The 19779-nt window shown below is 37.0% G+C and overlaps 1 protein-coding gene across 4 annotated transcripts in view; it reads left to right on the top strand.

Annotated features, from left to right (window-relative positions):
- The window catches only part of MTMR2 (myotubularin related protein 2), a 116294-nt gene that overhangs the window by 87125 nt on the left and 9390 nt on the right, over positions 1 to 19779 (top strand). For all 4 annotated transcript variants that reach the window (XM_011286509.3, XM_011286508.3, XM_019811599.3 and 1 more), the window contains 3 exons: positions 251 to 439; positions 15660 to 15845; positions 16999 to 17205. In XM_011286509.3, coding sequence (XP_011284811.1) covers positions 251 to 439; positions 15660 to 15845; positions 16999 to 17205 — 582 coding nt within the window. The remainder of the gene's footprint in view (positions 1 to 250; positions 440 to 15659; positions 15846 to 16998; positions 17206 to 19779) is intronic.

Here is a 19779-nt window from a genome sequence, read left to right on the forward strand (position 1 = left end):
TAGAGACAGCACTTCCGAATAATCATGACTTTCATAACTCAATACCTGATTAAAGAATTAGACCAAATTGCCCATATGCCAGAGTTGGCTTGAAAGAAAGGCAATGACTTTTTATAGCAGCCTTATATATCCTTTCATGGTTAGGCTTTGGAACTAATCAGAAAGCAGAATTTTATAGAGTAATGTTTTTGAGAAGAATTATAAACAGAAACATATATAAAGGGTGTGTCACTGTTTTTCCCCCATTAAGGTTTTATCATGGATTCATCCTGAGAGTCAAGCCACAATCACTCGATGTAGCCAGCCCATGGTAGGAGTGAGTGGAAAGCGAAGCAAAGAAGACGAAAAATACCTTCAAGCTATCATGGATTCCAATGCTCAGTCTCATAAAATCTTTATATTTGATGCCCGGCCAAGTGTCAATGCTGTTGCCAATAAGGTGAGATTGTCTTTCAGTAATTAAGATTTCAGTTCCATGAATCAGCTGAGTTTGGCGGGAGCCACAATGTAGTAGAAAGATTTCGGGCTCTCCAGCGACAAAGATACAGATTCTAATGCTGGCTCTCCTGCTTGATGGTGTGACTTTGAGTTAGTTACTTAATCTTGTAACTTTTTATTTGTTTACTTTTTTATTGAAGTACAATTGAAATACAACCTCATGTTAGTTACAAGTTTACAATATAATGATTCAGTATTTGTACACACTGTAAAATGATGACCACATCACTTCTGTTTACCATCTACTACGATACAAATTTTCTTAGAATGAAAACTTTTAGGATTTACCTTCGTAGCAACTTTCAGAATCGTATTGTTGACTCCATGGGACTATAGTCCCCATGTTGTATGTTACATTCTCATGACTTACTTATTTTGTAACTGGTAATTTGTACCTTCTTCTCTCCATGCATTTTATTCCCTGCCAAACCCCCTACCCTGCAACCACCAATCTGTTCTCTGTATCTGTGAGTTTTGTTTGTTCATTTGTTTTGTTTTTTAGATTCGAGGTCTGAGTGCAATGACACAGTATTTGTCTTTGTCTGACTTAGTTCACTTAGCGTGAACTAAGTCCATTTGTGAAGTGAACTAAGTCCATTGTGAAGTCCATTTGTGTTGCACAAATGCAAGATTTCATTTCTTTTTATGGCTGAGTAGTATTCCACATTTTCTTTTTAAAGTTCATTTATTTTGAAAGAGCACAAGTAGGGGAGTAGCAGAGAGAGAGAGGGAGAGAGAGAGAGAGAGAGAGAGAGAGAGAGAGAAGAGAAGAGAAGAGGAGAGGAGAGGAGAGGAGAGGAGAGGAGAGGAGAGGAGAGGAGAGGAGAGGAGAGGAGAAGAGAGAAGAGAGAAGAGAGAGAGAATTCCAAGCAGGCTCAGCACTGTCAGTGCAGATCCTGATGCAGGGCTTGAACTTATGAACTGTGAGATCGTGACCTGAGCTGAAGTTAGGCACTTAACCGAGTAAGCTATCCAGGTGCCCCTATACCACATTTTCTTTATACATTCATGCACTGATGGACAGATAGATTCTTTCCATATCTTGGCTATTGTAAATAATGCTGCAATGAACATAAGAGTGCATAGCTCTTTTCATATTAGTTGTTTTTATTTTCTTTCAATAAATAGCAAGAAGTGGAACTGCTGAATTGCATAATGATTGTTTTTAATTAAAATTTTTTTTAATTTATTTTGAGAGAGAGCGAGTGCACATGTGTGAGTAAGCGGGGGAGGGGCAGAGAGGGAGAGAGAGGGAGAGAGAGAGAGAGAGAGAAGAGAGAAAATCCAAGCAGGCTCCATGCTGTCAGCAAAAGTCTGAATTAGGGCTCAATCTTACAAACCATGAGATCATGACCTGAACCTAAATCAAGAGTTGGACACTTAACTGACGGAGCTACCCAGGCGCCCCTATTTTTAATTTTTTGAGGAACCTCCCTACCATTGCCGTCATGCTTATCTTTTTGATAATGGCCATTCTGACTGATGTGCAGTTATATCTCATTGTGGATATAATTTGCATTTCCCTGATAATGAGTGATGTTGAGCATCTTTTCATGTGCCTGTTGGCCATCTGTTGTCTTCTTTGGAAAAATGTCTATTCAAATCCTCTGCCTATTTTTCAATAGGATTGTTTGTTGTTATTGAGCTGTATAAGTTCATTATATATTTTGGATATTTATTCCTTATCTGATGTATGATTTTCAGATATCCTCTCCCATTTGCTAGTGAGGAGGTCCCTTCGGTATGCAGAAGCTTTTTGTTTGATGTAGTCCCATTTGTTTATTTTTGCTTTTGTTGCCATTACTTCTGGAGCAGGAGCCAAAAAGATACCACTAAGACCAATGTCATGGAGCTTATTACCTTAGTTTTCTTCTAGGAAGTTGAGGGTTTCTTGTCTTACATTCAAGTCTTTAATCCATTTCAAGTACAGTTTTGTATATGGTGTAAGGTAGTAGTCCAGTTTTATTCTTCTGCATGTGACTCTCCATAACAGTTATTGAAGAGACTGTCCTTTCCCCATATGTATTCTTGTCTCCCTTGTGTATTAACTGACCATATATACATGGGTTTATTTCTGGGCTCTCTGTTCTGTTGTATTGCTCTATGTATATGTTTTCATGCCAACACCATACTGTTTTGATTACTATAGCTTTGTAGCATAGTTTAAAAAAATTTTTAATGTTTATTTATTTTTGAGAGACAGAGAAAGACAGCATGAGTGGGAGAGGGCAGAGAGAGAGAGAGCGAGACCCAGAATATGAAGCAGGCTCCAGGCTCTAAGCTGTTAGCACAGAGCCCGACGCGGGGCTCAAACTCATGACCCGAGCTGAAGTCGGGTGCTCAACCAACTGAGCCACCCAGGTGCCCCATAGCTTTGTAGTGTATTTTAAAATCAGCATGATGCCTCCAGCTTTGTTTTTGTCAGTATAATGGGATATTTTGTGGTTCCAAACAAATTTTGGGATGGTTTTATTTCTGTGAAAAATGCCATTGGAATTTTGATAGGGATGGCATTGAGTCTGTAGATTGCTTTGGGCAATACAACATTTTTCAAATTAATTTTTCCAGTCTAACACATATCTTTCCATTTATTTGTGTCTTCTTCAGTTTCTTTCATCAGTGTCTTACAGTTTGCAGTGTAAAGTTTTCTCACCTTCATAGTTAAATTTACTTCTGCAAATTTTATTCTTTTTGATGCATGTGTAAAGAAGATTGTTTTCTTAATTCTCTGATAGTTTATTGTTAATGTATAAAAAAAGTAATAGATTTTTATATTGATTTTATGTGATTTGAAGTGATTGTTACTTCACTCCATTCATATATTAGTTCTAATCATTTTTTTGGTTGAATTTTAGGGTTTTCTCTACATAAAATCATGTCTACAAATAGTGACAATTTTACTTCTCCTTTCAATTTGGATGCCTTTTATTTCTTTTTCTGCATAATTGCTCTGGCTAGATTCCCAATATTTTGTTGCATAAAAGTGGTGAGAGTGGGTATCCTTGTCTTGTTGGTGATCTTAAAGGAAAAGCTTTCAGCTTTTCACCATTGAGTATGATAGTTGGGGACTTGTCACACATGGCCTTTATTGTGTTGAGTGTTTTCTGTACTCACTTTGGTAAGAGTTGTTGTCATAAATGGATGTTGAATTTTGTCACATGCTTTTTCTGCATCTTTTAAGATGATAAGATTTTTATTCTTAATTTTGTCAATGTGTTTTATCACGTTGATTGTTCTGTAGATGTTGAACCATTCTTACATCCCCCAAATAAATCCTACTTGATCATGGCATATGATCCTTTGAATGCATTGTTGATTTGGTCTGTTGAGTATTTTTGCATCTATGTTCATTAGGGATATTGACCTGTAATTTTTCTTTTTTTTTTTCTTTCTTTTTTTTTTTTTTTTTTTTTTGGTCTGCTTTTGGTGTCAGGGCAATGCTGGTCTCATAAAATGAGTTTGGTAGTGTTCCTACCTCTTCAGTTTTGGAGGAGTATGAAAGGATGAAAGGATAGGTATTAAATCTTATTTGAACATTTGGTAGAAATCCCCAGTGAAGCTGTCTGGTCCTCGACTTTTGTTTGTTGGGAGGTTTTTGATTACTGACTCAGTTTCCTTACTAGTAATCCTTCTATTCAGATTTTCTGTTTTCTTCATGATTTGGTCTTGGAAAATTATGTTTCTAGGAATTTATTCATTTTTTTTCTTGGTTGTCAAGTTTATTGGCATATTATTGGTTGTAGTCATCTCTTATATCCTTTGTATTTCTTTAATATCAGTTGGGACTTAACCCTTCTGATTTTATTTATTTGAACCCTCTCTTTTTTCTTAGTCTGGCTAAAGGTGTGTTGATGTTATTAATCTGGCTTAGTTTCATTGATCTTTTCTAATATGGTTTCAGTCTCTGTTTCATTTTTTTCCATTCTGATCTTTATTAGTTTCCTCTTTGTATGAATTTTGGGCTTACTTTGTTCTTTTATAGTTTCTTGTTTCTTTAGGTAGGCCTGTATTGCTATGAATTTGACTCTTAGAATTGCTTTTGCTGCATCCCATAGATTATGGTGTGTTATATTTCCATTTTCATTTGTCTCAAGCTATTTTTAATATCTTCTTTGATTTCTTTGTTAACCCATTGATTGTTCAGTACCATATTGTTTAATTTCCATGTATTTGTGATCCACCCCCCCCCCCCCCCCCCCCCCAGTTTTCACCCTACAGTTGATTTATAGTTTTGTACCATTGTGTGCAGAAAAGATGCTTGATATGGTTTCAGTCTTCTTCAATTTATTGAGACTTGTTTTGTGGCCTAACATATGATCCATCCTGGGGACTATTCTATGTGCACTGAGAAGAATGTGTATTTTCCTGTTTTTCAATGGAATGTTCTGTTTATATCTAATAAGTCCATCTGGTGCAATGTGTCATTTAAGGTTGATGTTTATTAATTTTCTGTCTGGATGATCTATCCACTGATGTAAGTAGCCTGTTAATCCCCTACTATTATTGTATTGCTGTCAGTTTCTCCTATTAGGTCTGTTGGTATTTGCTTTATGTATTTAAGGTACTCTTATATTGGGTGCATAAATATTTACAAATGTTGCATCTTGCCAGATTGACCCCTCTATCATTATGTATGGCCCATCCTTGTCTTTTATTATAGTCTTTTATGGCAGTCTTCCTAAAGGTCTATCTTGTATGGTCAGTATACATATAAGAAAGTGATACCTGGTTTCTTTTGGTTTCAATTTGCAGGAAACATATTTTTTCATGTCTTTACTTTCAGTCTCCACATGTCCTTACATCTGAAATATGTCTACTGGAGGCAACATATTGATGGGTCTTGTTCTTTTTTTTTTTTTTTTTAATCCATTCAGCACTCTTTTGATCAGAGAATTTAGTCCAGTTACAGCTAAAGTCATTATTGATAGGTAAATACTTATTGGCATTTTTTTTTTTTTTTTTTTTTTTGTCAATTTGTAGTTCCTCTCCATTTCTTTCTTCTTCATTTGGTTTCTTCCCTTTTGGTTTGATGCCTTTCTATGTTCTTATGCTTAGATTCCTTTCTCATCATTTTTTGTGCATCTACCATGGATTTTTGCTTTGTGGTTACCATGGGGCTCATATATTACTGCCTTTATATGTAACAGTCCATGTTAAGATGATAGCAGGTTAAGTTTGAATGCATTCTGAAACTCTACACTTTTAGTCCCCCTGATACATATTGTGTTTTTGAATTCACATTTTACAACTTTTTATTTTGAGTATCTTTTAACTTTTTATTGTGTTTAGAGTTATGTTCACTTTTTAAAATCTTTATCCTAACTTTATAAGTGATTAATGTGCTATGCTTACTATGTATTTCTCTTTACAAGTGAGATTTTTACTTTCATTTTTTTGTTATTAATTAGTGCCCTTTCTTTTCAGCTTAAAGAAGTCCCTTTGAAATGTTTTGTAAGGCTGATGAACTCCTTTAGCTTTTGTTTTCTGGAAAGCTCTTTATCTCTTCTTCAATTCTGAATGATAACCTTGACAGAAAGAATTCTTGATAGGAATGGTTTCCTTCAGCAGCTTGAATATATCATGCCACTCCCTTCTGTCCTGAACAGTTACTGCTGAAAATACTGCTGATTGTCTCATAGAGTTTTCTTTATAAATAACATGTTGTTTTTCTCTTGCTGCTTTTAAGATTCTCTCCTCATTTTTAACTTTTGACATTTTAATTATAATATGACTTAGTATAACCCTTTCTGTGTTTATTTTATTTGCAGCTCTCGACTTCCTGGAGCAAAATGTCTCTTTCTCTGGTTTAGGGAAAATTTCAGCCATTATTTCTTCAAATAAGTTTTCTGCCCCTTTCTCTTCCTCTTGACCTTCTGGCATCCCTATAATGCAAATTTCATTCCACTTAATGTTGACCCATAGGTCCCTTAAGCTATGTTTACTTTTTAAAAATTCTTTTTTGTTTTTGCTGCTCTTTGGGGATGAGTTCCACTCTCTCTTCCAGCTCACTGATTTTATATTGTTTTCATCTGGTCTGATGTTGAACCCCTTTTGCACTTTTCTGTTTAATTATTGTATTCTTCAGTTCTATGATGTCCATTTCTTTCTTATATTTTCTGTATATTTATTGAAGTTTTGCTGTGTTCATTCATACTTCTGAGTTTGGTGAGCATCTTTATGACTATTATTTTGAACTTTTTATCAGGTAAATTAGTTATCTCCATTTCAATGAGGTTTTTTTTTTTTTTTTCCCCTGGGGTTTTAGCTTGTGTTTTTCATTTGGAACATATTTTTCTTTCTCCCAATTTTGCTCAAGTCCCTGTGTTTCTATGTATTAGGTGATAAAACAGCTATGTCTCCTTATCTTGCAGGAGTGGCATTGTTTAGGAGATGAGCCTTATCATTTAACCTTGCCCTAGTTTTTGGTTGTCTTTCAAATCTTTGGGATTGTGTAAGCAGCCTGATGTTTTTTTGGTAGGCCCCAGTTGTTGAGGTTGTACCAAGATCTTGAGTGTTACTGGGGGGTGGGGGGGGATCTTAGTCATCCCCCAGTTGGGGGCCGATTGGAAGCTAGACCCTCAGGTAGCAGCTTCTAAGGTATGCAGATATACACAGTCCTATGGGACTGCAATTGTAGACCTTGCTGGCCTCCAGACCAAGTGATCTGGAGGTGTCCCCTTAGTGACAGTTGTAAAATTTAGGGCTTCAGACAAGTATATGGGCTTTTTTTTTTTTTTTTTTTTTTTTTTTTTTTTTTTTTTCTGGAGGTACTGGCAAACTATAGTGGGACATAGTGAGAGCTCATGGGTAGTATCCCTCAGCTCTTGTTTTCTGAGAGCATTTCCATAGACTCAGGATGTGTTATAAACCTGAAGCTATAGATCACGTAGTTAGGCCATTCTCAGAAAAAAGGTTGAGGATATATTTAAACCTGCCAACTATACAATGCCCTGAGGGTGGTTGCCTACCAAGAACTGCCTCTCCAATTGTTTCAGACCCACAGGGCCCAGAAACACAATCCCCCTTGGCCACCAGAGCCAGGCACACAGTGGGTGTCCCCTAGTGAGCTACATGCACCAGCTGCCTTTGATGGTTCCAGAGTGAGGTGGCATGTGGGGGTGGGTTATTTAATCTTTTTAGACTTTAATTTGCTCACTTGTAAAATGAGAATAATAATAGCTAACAGGGTTGGTGTGGGGGCAAAACCCATCTAATAAAAAGTAGTGCATAACCCTGTGCTCACTTACATAATAAATAAGTATTCAGCAGTTATTTGTTTCCTTCCCCTTCTCCAAACTTGACAACTAACTGAGTTTATGACTGGCTAGAGTGTGCACAGCAGGGCTGTAGAAATCAGTGTTCTCTGTGACCGGTGCTGCCCTCTTCTGACTGCCCTCCACCTCTACAAGTTATTCAGACTGGAGACTTGCAGTTAGCTGGGGCAGTAGTCCTGGCTATAAAGATTTTCATTGTGGAAATAGAAATTTTGGTCCAGTTGACAAAATCTACCATAGGAGAAGGAGAGAGAAGAGATACAATTTCGCTTTAGTAAGTTACCTCTTTTTCTTTTTTTACTCCCAGTAAGTAATGTATCTGTGTCATAGAATTAGCTAATGCAGATAACCAAAAAGAACATATTTTAAAATTCTCCAAATCCTGTAACTAAGAGAGAAACACCATGAAACACTGGTTGTACCTCCAGACCTATGAGTATACGCATGCGCACGTACACTTGAAATAGTGGGATAATTATACCTTCCTTTTAAAAACATTGACATTGTATTTTTCTATGCCAATAAACATTTATCTATAACATGATTTTAATGGTACAGTAACTAACAGTATCAACTGTTGGATGTTTAGGTCATTTCTGGGTTTTTTTTTGTTTTTTTTTTTTGTTTTTTTTTTGTTTTTTTTGTTTTTTTTGCCTTTATAAACAATGCTGGGATGATTGTCCTTTAATTAAATTGTGGTGCATGTGCCTAATTATTTCCATCCTGTTTAGTGTTTCAAGGGCATTGTGAATTCCAGGCATTCTCTATTAAACTTTAAATATTTCCCCTCAAAGGAGAAATGAGATAATGTGTACATGAAGGCTACAGGACAGGCACTAGCATATATTGTTCTAGTAATTACTTGTTCTTTCCCCTTCCAAAACTTTACTCTGAGTTAGCAGGAGGGAGACTTAGTATGTTTTCTAGCATGAGAGGAGAAAGGAGAGAGAAATATAATGCAGAAAAGGTGGTAAAGCAAACTGTTATATTCCATATCTTATTTTTTTTAATTATTCTGATACAGATTTCATATGGAAAATCCCCTCTTTTTTTAAAGACTGATATATTTTATTTATTGGTACATTTTGCTGGTTATAAAATATATAATAGACAGTATGGAAAAACTAGGCAGGCCTAGAAAAAAGAAAGAAAAATCACCATATCCACTAATACTTTAATATACTTTCTTCTCTTTTTTTTTTTTTTTGTGCATTTATATGTTGATTGTTTTGTTTCTTTGTTTTTCCTCTTAATATTATAGGAAGTATTTTCTCTAATTAAATATTCTTGAAAAATAATGTAATATTCATTATAGCTGTGTCATTCATTTAATCATGTTTCTTTTTTTTTTTAATTTTTTTTTTTCAACGTTTATTTATTTTTGGGAGAGAGAGAGACAGAGTATGAACGGGGGAGGGGCAGAGAGAGAGGGAGACACAGAATCGGAAACAGGCTCCAGGCTCTGAGCCATCAGCCCAGAGCCCGACGCGGGGCTCGAACTCACGGACCGCGAGATCATGACCTGGCTGAAGTCGGACGCTTAACCGACTGCGCCACCCAGGCGCCCCTTGTGTTTCTAATATTAGGTGTTCAAGTACTGATTTAGTATTTTAAATATAGCTGACATAAATATCTTTTGTGTGCATCTTTATTTCCTTAAAAGAGTATCCTAGGTATATAATCACCATATCAAAATTTAAACAGTGCATTTTTAAAGAGTTTTGTTACATATTATCAACATTCTTTAGGAAAGTTGATTCAGTTTACCAGCCTAATGTCTTCTCCCCACTGTCCCCGCCAGTTTTACTGAGATACAATTGACATAGAACATTGCACAAGTTTAAAGTATGCACTATAATGATTTGCTATGTTACATATATTATGAAATGATCACCACAATAAGTTTAGTTAACGTCCATCATCTCATATAGTTACAAGTATCTTTTTCCTTGTGATGAGAACTTGTAAAGTGTATTTTCTTAGCAACTTTCAACTATACAATATGAGATTGTTAACCATAGTCATCATGTTTTACATCACATCCCCAGAACTTACCTTTTAAGTAGAAGTTTGTACCTTTTGACTCCCTTCACCCAGTTTCCCCACCTACCACCCCCTTTTTAATTTGCAAAAGTGTACATCCTTGTTGCAACAAATATTTTTTACCTGAGCTGTAAGAATATTCTCTGTAGCTTAATCACTGTGGATATGACAAGTCCTCTTGCAGTCATGACGCATGTCAAGAATTAAACCTTTGCCAGCCACGAAGTCTTCCATGAGTGCCCTGCTCCAATCCAGTTCACCTTCTAATCCTACTAAAAGTAACCATTATCCTAACTTTTATAATAATCGTCTTGTTGCATTTCTTTATGTTATTACCAAAGTGTATATCCCTAGACTATGGTTTAGCCTTGTTTTTAAATTTAAAATTTTTACTTTTTTTATGTTTATTTTTGAGAGAGATAGAGACAGAGCAAGCAGAGGAGAGGCAGAGAAAGAGGGAGAAACAGAATCTGAAGCAGGCTCCAGGCTCCGAGCTGTTAGCACAGAGCCCAATGTGGAGCTCGAACCCATGAACCGTAAAATCATGACCTGAGTAGAAGTTGGATGCTTAACCAACTGAGCCACCCAGGTGCCCCCAGCCTTGTTGTTTTAATACTGCATTTGATCTTTTTTTTTCTTCCTAATTTTATTTATTTTAGAGAGAGGCGGTGGGGGTGGGGGTAGGGAGCATGAGCAGGGGTTGGGGACAGAGAGAGAGGGGAGAGAATGAGAATCCCATGCTGATGGTGTGGAGCCTGATATGGGGGCTCAAACTCACAAACCATGATATCATGAGCTGAGCCAAAATCAGAAGTCAGACACTTAACCGTCTGAGCCACACAGGCACCCTGTATTTGATGTGTCTTTTAAGTCTCTCTTAATCTGTAGTCTACCCCTTGCCCATCTCTTTCTTTCTTTTCTTGACATTTTATGTGTAGTTTCCCATAGTCCAGATTTTGCTGTTGCATTATGGTATGCTTCAACTTTTTTTCTGTCCTTTGAATTTCTTTCACATGAATTTAGAGGTTTATTCAGATCCAGGTTCAACACCTTTGGCAAGGCTATAGTGGGTATATCAGGAGGGAGGCACATCATTTGTGGCTGATTCTCCTTTGGGGGTGTTAGCAACTGTTTTCTGCTCAGCGCCTGGACAAATTAACTCACTGGATTTGCAAAATGGTGGTATTTTAATTTCATGATTTCTTTTTCAGCTGTTAGTTGAACTCTCTCTATAAAGAAACACTTCCTATTGTCTATATTTTGGTTAACCAGCAATCTAGTTTATGTAAGAAAGCCAGGATAAATACTTGGTTCTTTCTTATTAGCCAGTTTTCCCAGTAATGAGCTTGCTATCATCCCATGAAGGTGACTAATTTTTTAAAGTATCATTATGAATGTATGTATTTAAACATTCAACATTTTCTAATCCTTTGCAGAAAAAATATATATATATTTAAATGTTTTATTTATTTTTGAGACAGAGGCAGAGCATGAGCAGGGGAGGGGCAGAGAGAGAAGGAAACACAGCGTCTGAAGCAGGCTCCAGGCTCTGAGCTGTCAGCACAGAGCCCAACACCAGGCTTGAACTCACAAACCGCAAGATCATGACCTGAGCTGAAGTCGGACGCTTAACTGACTGAGCCACCCAGGTGCCCCAGAAAATATTTTTTTGAAGTTTAAATTTCTCATCTTTGGTCAGGGGGAGGCTTTTCAAGTTACCTCCTGAGTTCTTTTGACATAACCCTAATAATCTTCACTATCTGGTGTGAGGTGATATGCCAGACTCATCAGGAAGTCTTGTACATCACCTGCCCCAGACTTAGAACAAGTATTCTCCAAGAAGTTCTCATTTCTGTTAGTACGAAATGGTATCACAAACCAGGATGCTGAGGATATTTGCTTACTGGGTGTGTCCTGTTTCGAGGTCTTTTCAGTGAATAGAGTTAGGGAATATTTACATAATTTTAAAGATAAAGTACCTCCTAAGTTCATACTGGTGCTTTCAATTTCAATTCAGTGCCAAACATTGTTTACATAGCTTCTTCTCAATTACATGTGTATCTCGTTTCTTCCATGCCGGGAATCCTGGTTCTCAGAGACACAGGGAATGATATCTATGTTCCGTAACTACTTGTTTCCTTTATCCTCCCAGTCCCAGAATAACAATACTAATCCCACCATCACCAGTACTTACTGGAAAGTTTATTTTTTCTCATTTGCTCTCCCCATTCACCCCACTTTACGAATACATTATATTTCTTTACATCGTCAGCACATATAGCCTTGACACATTCTCCCTTTTGAACACATATTCTCCCTTTTACCTCTGACCTCGACAAGCAGCTCTAAGTTTTGTGCTCACAACCAATTCGTATATGGATGTCTTTCTAGACATTATTATTATTACTATTACTATTATTATTATTATTAATTATTATTGTCTGAAGTTCCCCTCCAAATATTTCAGCAGGGGCTCATGGGAACCATATTCTGAGAATTTGCATGCTAATCAGAGCTTGTGTCCTTTATGTTTGAAAGTCAGTTTGGCTGGACATAAAACCCCTGGCTCACATGTGATTTTCTTGAGTTTCTTAAATATGTTGCTTATTTTCTTTTGGCATAAAGTTTCAAAGGCTAATGATAAATTAAGTTTCTTTACCTTCTAAGTCCCTCTTTTTTACTTGGACATTCAAAGGACTTTTTTTTCCTTTTCTTTGAAGTGCAGTTATTGCCAGACTATTGTTTCATGTTGTGTGTTCTGGGTCTATATTCTTGCAATTTTTTAAAATCTTAGTTCTTAGTATTCTGTTTCCTTGTTTTGACTTTTTTCTTCAGGACTTCTGTGTTAGCTCCTCCTTGCCTTTCTTCATCATTTGTCACTTACTCTTGATTCTTTCTTATGTCTTTCTAATTTCATTTTGGTTGTAAATAGTTTCCTTTTCTCTATTTCTTTTAACTTGATGTCTGCTATGTTTGTTTCTTCTTCTTTAGTCTTCCTGATGTCTTACTCTTATTTCTAATATGCTCCCAAGTTTTTTCACTCCATTTTTGAGTTTTCTTTTTTTTTTAATTTAATTTCATTTAACTTTTTATTTTGTTTATTTATTTTTTCATTTTTGAGTTTTCTAATTCCAGCTTATTTTGTTTTTCATGCCTGGTGTTATTTTTTAATGTATTTAGGTTGCTTGAGAAGAGAAAATTTCAGTTTTGTGGGACATTTTCGTTGGATGTGTTATGAGTGCTGTTCATTCTCTTTTTAGGAAAGCGTCTATGCGACTTGACCTTGATCCTTTTCTAGCTCTCATTCTTAGGTGAAATTAGTTTTCCTGAACTATCGGGACGGTTGTTCAGTTAGAGGGCATGGCTCAAGGTAGGTGTACTCAGAGGTTGGAAGAGTTCATTTCACTGAGCTGCCTCTTATATTTTTTGCATGTAGCATTAAAAAATAAGAAGTCTTACTTTCTGAGATTTCCTGGCTCTGTCCTGTCTCTCCCACCCAGCACCCTCCCCTCATTTTTTTTTTTTTTTTTATCAGAAAGATATTCTCTTCCTTGGTCTTGTTTTGTCTGGACCTTCTCTTCCTTTGTCTCTGTCCTGCTCACCTTTGATTATGTACTTAGCAGAAGTGGTCCCTGGCTGGACTGTTAGGGGAATGCATAAGCGTTACATTGGTTTGTCCCCTTCAGATCTGCTATAGATCTGTTAGACTCCCCAGCTGTTAGTATGGACAGAACCCTTCCTGGTTTACACTTCTGAGATTGACCTGTTGGGCTCTCCTGTAGTGCCAGAAGACGAAGGCCAAAACCAGAAGCAGAACAAACACTAAAAAGTATAAGGCTTTTTTGTGTATAAGGTATAAAGTTCTCCTGTTCTCCAGTCCATCTTATATCCATTACTCCCTCTGCTGCTTCCCACAGGTTCATTGACAGCATTCAGCTCTTGTGGCTCTTGGTGGTATTGAAGTTTCACCGAATGCCTTGTATCCATTTCTGTTTTAAATGATTTGTGTGGTTTTAGCTTTACTATCTGGTTGCTGTGTTGTTGTTTTTTTAATTGTTGATTTTATTGAAATGTAATGCACATGCCATAAAATGCACTCTTTTTAAGTGTGTATTCAAACATTTTTAGTATATTCACAAAGTTCTACAACTATCTGATTCCAGAGCATTTTCATTCTGTTTGTTTTTGTGACTGGTTCTGTGTAGTTTCCACTACCATCTTTCCAGAATATGTTGTAACCAATTTGAATTGAAAGTCTGTCTCTCTTACCCCTGACCTGTTGTGTTTCCACTCTCCAGGAGTAATCCTTGTTAATAGGTCCCTGCCGAAACACTGTTAACTTTGTACTTGTGCCAGTCTTGAATCCAAACTATTTCCCAGACTATCTAGTGTCAGAAAGGAAGCTTGACCTTCTGTGTTTTTTTCCCTAATTTGTTGTTGGTTATGAGTTCGTGAGTTTTGTTGTTTTCAATGGTGTGAGTCATATGATCACTTATTTTATATAACTACAGTGGCCATTCTAATATTTTTCTCACTTTTTTCCATTAGTTCTCTAAGAAGTTGATTTTTATACATGAGAGGTAGGAGATAGAATACTTTACTTAAAAAACAGAGAAAGATTCAGTCCAGAAGAATTAAGTTCTTTCCAGCCACAGCTTATTCTTAAGACCAAATATTTCTCAAACTGTTCTGCAGATGTAGATTTAAGTATTTGAGGGTAGAAATAGTAATTTATTCTGGTATTCTGTGCTTTTACACTTGTTCCATCTTTTTTCTTTAAAAATAATTATGTGGCTAAAATAGAAGCAAGTCATTATGATTGCAAAGCATTTTACAAATATTCAGATTAAATGAGGTGAAGAGGAAGGGAGGTGGGGAAGCATGGGCCAGTAAGAAACTAGATAGATGTTGTCCCTGCACATGGAGCTGGTGATTTCAGTCTAATGTAATAAATTATGTTTGAGTAGAACTTGAAATGTAGGTAGGAAAAATTTAGTGCTTTAAAATGCTTAAGTATCAGGGTACCTGGGTGGCTCAGTTGGTTAAGCATCTGACTTTTGATTTCAGGTCATGATCTCACAGTTTGTGACATTGAGCTACATGCCGGGCTCCACACTGAGCATCAAGCCTGCTTAGGATCCTCTCTCTCTCTCTCTCTCTCTCTCTCTCCCTCCCTCCCTCCCTCCTTCCCTCTCTCCCTCTCTCCTACTCTCCCACTCTCCCTCCCTCCCTCCCTCCCTCCCTCCCTCTCTCCCTATCCATCTCCCTCTCCCCCTCCCCTGCTTGTACACTCTCTCAAAAAATAAAACTTAAAATGTTGATCTTCATATATGTAATCACATTTAATTTTTATAACAGCTGTATAAGGAAGTCACGGTAAGAGTGTATCTTCCTGTTTTATAAAGAACATGTAGCAAAGAGTAGTTGTGTTAAGATGTCCTGAGCCATTGAAATTTTCCCATGGAGGCGCCTGGGTGGCACAGTCGGTTAAGCGTCCGACTTCAGCCAGGTCACGATCTTGCGGTCCGTGAGTTCGAGCCCCGCATCAGGCTCTGGGCTGATGGCTCGGAGCCTGGAGCCTGTTTCCGATTCTGTGTCTCCCTCTCTCTCTGCCCCTCCCCCGTTCATGCTCTGTCTCTCTCTGTCCCAAAAATAAATAAAAAACGTTGAAAAAAAAAATTAAAAAAAAAAAAAAGAAATTTTCCCATGGAGTTTTCCTATTCATTAATAATGTGTGTCCTCTTTCATGCTATTCGATATTCTGCGGCACTTTTTGATGTATGTTTACATACAATGGGTGTACACTAATTTATGAATTCCTGTGGTGTGTGCTTTTTTTCCCAGGCAAAGGGTGGAGGTTATGAAAGTGAAGATGCGTATCAAAATGCAGAACTTGTTTTTCTGGATATCCACAATATTCATGTTATGAGAGAATCATTACGAAAACTTAAGGAGATTGTATACCCTAACATTGAGGAGACTCACTGGTTGTCTAACTTGGAATCTACTCACTGGCTTGAACATATTAAGGTTAGGCGTATGTTGGTATTTCTTGTATTATTGTGGAAAATCCAGCAAAGACTTTCTCTGTCCTTTTGTCTGTTTGTCACTTTTCGTACAATTGAAATTAAGGTGAAAGTCTCTTTCTATACACTGAAAAATTGCTAGCTGCTTTGATGATTAGAACTACTTCTAAGGTGTGTTGCTTGAGTGAATTAGTTTCCTATACTGTGCATCTGGTTCTGTTGTAATCCATTCTTTCCCTCTTACCACTGCCTCCCAGAATTCTACCCACCATTTTAAAGGACATTATAGTGTTGTCTTTCTTTTTGGTTTTAACTCAAGATCAACTTGAGAAGAGGTAATTCTTTTGCAGTGTCTGCATATTTTTAAACATAACTGAAATTATTTTAAATACCATTTAAATTGACATAGTAATATATTGATCTGCTGAGCAGTTTTCAGAAAATGCAGACTTCTATAGGCACGTACATATTAATATGATGAAATAAAGGGAAAGGAGATTTTTCGTGTTAAGGAGCAGACTTGTACTCACATTAGAATCTTTAAAATTCGGACAAAATTGAAGGCCAGTTTGACCTCATGAAAATTAGAGACTATTTTTATTGTCTGATACAGAAAGGTAGCTTACTCTAAAGTTTTATACTGTGCTTGCTGTAAGCGCTGTGACATACATAAAACCGGTAAAGCTATAGGAGCTATAGAATACATTAAGAGAGATCCAATATTATTGCTTTCATAGCTATTCTAATTTGGTGAAGTAAGCATTGTTTAAGTAATGTATAGGACTTCATTTGGCGAATTATTTTTATTTAAATAGATGATGTTGGGATATTTGAAGATTCTTAGAAACAGACCTCTTACAATTTAATCCTTCTTTTCTCTCACTCATACTGTTGATTTGTATAGAACCCAAAGGCACCCTTCATTTGGCTCTTTCATTGTGCAGATTAATAGCTTGCATATATGACGTTTTTCTAGTTCTAAAGGCAAAATGTTATAGATATTCTTCCACTTATAAGAATTCTTTTTAGGAAGGGACTGGTGTTTTTTCTCCACATATTATTGAGATAATCATCCATAATAAAACTGTGTTAGTTAATTTTAAAGAAGGAAGTACTTACTTTGTTAAAAATTTCATTAAAAAAAATCTGTTTTGCAGCTTATTCTTGCAGGGGCTCTTAGGATCGCTGACAAAGTAGAGTCAGGAAAGACTTCTGTGGTTGTGCACTGCAGCGACGGATGGGACCGAACAGCTCAGCTAACTTCCCTTGCCATGCTCATGTTAGATGGCTACTATCGAAGCATCCGAGGCTTTGAAGTCCTTGTGGAAAAAGAATGGCTAAGCTTTGGACATCGATTTCAGCTTGTGAGTAAAGAACCTTGACTCGATCTATCTATCACAGGCATTTCTCATATGGCGTGTGAAAACAATGCCTTTTATTCATTAGATACTCATCTAAAACTTACCCCTTTATACTAAACGGATAAACTTCTAGAGGGAACCTTGTTAGTTTTGGAAAGCATTAGGATGTCCTCTCTTGGCTGTGTAGGTCTGGTGTCTGGCTCGGTCCCTTCTGTGATCACTACCAGGGGAAACATTAGATGCCATGCCTTGACTTCTACAGGGTGTCTCTACCATTAAATGCAGTTCGGTTTGGCATGAATGGTTATGGAATTACAAGGCACTTCTAATCTTTCCTGTAGATGTAAAAGAAGCCAAGAATTGTTTAATTATTATTCTTTAAAAATTTTTTTTTTAATGCTTTTTGAGAGAGAGACAGAGACAGTGTGAGCAGGGAGGACCGAGAGAGAGGGAGACACAGAATCTGAAGCAAGTGGGGCTTGAACTTGGGAACGGCGAGATCATGACCTGAGCCGAAGTCAGACACTTAACTGAGCCACCCAGGCGCCCCTAATTATTATTCTTAATTTAAGAATACTTCAAAGTAGCAGTGCTCACACAGAAACAGGGTCTTAAAAAAAAAAATCAGGTTGGGACCAAAAGAAGTATCAGAGAAAAAAATAAAACTTTCACTCAGAGTTGGGAATAAAACAGCTTTTTGATTATCCTTCTTCAAGTACTAACACTATAATGACCATATATATGGAGAGTATTATAGTTAGTTTTATGGAAATGACAAATTTTTGTGCCCTCTGTATGCCTCCACATTTATTTTGATGTTTTTGTTGGTTTCAGATCTGAGTTGGCAAGACCTCAGAGGCCAGACATTCATTGTTGAATGTCTTCTGTGGTATCCCCATGAAATGATTATTTAGTTTCTTCATTAACACCTCCAGAAATCAGCAGTCTCTTCCTCAGGCTATCTGGTCTCACTCTAGAAAGTATACCCACTAGAAAGTTCTTCCTCATAGTGAACTAAAATTTCCTTCCCATTCTCTTACATTCCCCTTTGAAGACAAGAACAAATATAACTGTTTATTCAAATAAGATAGCCCTTCAAGTATTTGGAAATAGCTACCTGCCCACTTCATGCATAAACTTCAATTCTTCTGGCTAAACATTCATTTTTTTTTTTTCCTCAATTTTTTCTCATCTTAATCCCCTCTTCACTCAAGTTGTCCTCTGGACTTTGATCATGCCTTACTTCAAGTGTGGTACCCAGAACTAATCACAGTTCCCGAAGCAGAGGAATGGGGTTATTATAGCCCTTTCAAAGCATACTAAACTTTCACATTTGCTTTTCTGTTACATGATACTTTGGATTCAATTCCTGTACCTGTTAATTAAATAAACATTCAAGTGGTTTTTAGCTGTGTTTCTGTTAAAGACTAAATTTGCAATCCGAAAAGTTGGGAACAGTAACCTGGTAGGCCTTGGTTCTCTTGTATTGCTTATCTGTGTTAGTTGTAATCATAGAACTTAGAGAGTGAGCAGTAGGAATATTTTCCCAAAAAAGAGAAACAAGGTGGGGAAAAGTCTAGGTGGGATTGAGTTTGGCAAGAGTGGAGTTTAAGGGGGTGGGAGGAGTTAGAGAATCACGGAGAGGAGAGTTAGATTGTCAGAGGTGTTGAAGCCACTGAGAGCTTAGTTCCTGGCAGCATTTTCTAGATTAGATGAAAGACTTTCTGAAAGATGTTTGCCCAGACACTGTCTCTAATGTTAACCTTTACTATTCTGTGGTTACCAGGGTGTGCCAGCAGTGTTTATAAATACAGATGACCCTTGCACAATGCACAGTGCAGGGGTTGGGGTGCAGTCAAAAATCCACATATAACTGTTGATTCTTCCCCAAAACTTAACTCCTTATATAGCCTATGGTTGACCGGAAGGGAGCCTTACTGATAATGTAATCAATAAACACATTTTTTTGTATGTTGTAGGTATTATATACTGTTTTCTGAAAGTAAGCTAGAGAAAAGAAAATGTTATGAAGAAGATTGTAAGGAAGAGAAAATATACTTACAGTACTATAAAAAAAAATCCACGTCAGTGAACCTGTGCTGTTCAGCCTGTGTTGTTCAAGATTGACCTGTAACTTGAAAGAAACAGACATTTAAGGGTAGTCTGCTCTTTTGAACTTGAACTGTTAAATAAAATTGGGCATCTGGAGTATCTTTTCAGATGGCTTACATTTTTCAGTTCTCTCTAAAATATACTTACCATGAAAAAAAAAACATGGGAAAAAAAACCCCTCTTACTTCAACGAATGAAGTTTTTTTTTTTTTTTTTTTTAATGATTTTATTTATTTTTGAGACAGAGACAGATCATGAGTGGGTTAGGGGCAGAGAGAGAGGGAGACACAGAATTGGAAGCAGGCTCCAGGCTCTGAGCTGTCAGCACAGAGCCCGACGCGGGGCTTGAACTCATGGACTGTGAGATCGTGACCTGAGCTGAAGTCAGACGCTCAACCGACTGAGCCACCCAGGTGCCCCAAAAGAATGAAGTTTTAATCAGCCAAAGCTGCCCATGTTCATATA

Source organism: Felis catus, chromosome D1 (genome assembly GCF_018350175.1).
Source record: "Felis catus isolate Fca126 chromosome D1, F.catus_Fca126_mat1.0, whole genome shotgun sequence".
Lineage (NCBI taxonomy): Eukaryota > Metazoa > Chordata > Mammalia > Carnivora > Felidae > Felis > Felis catus.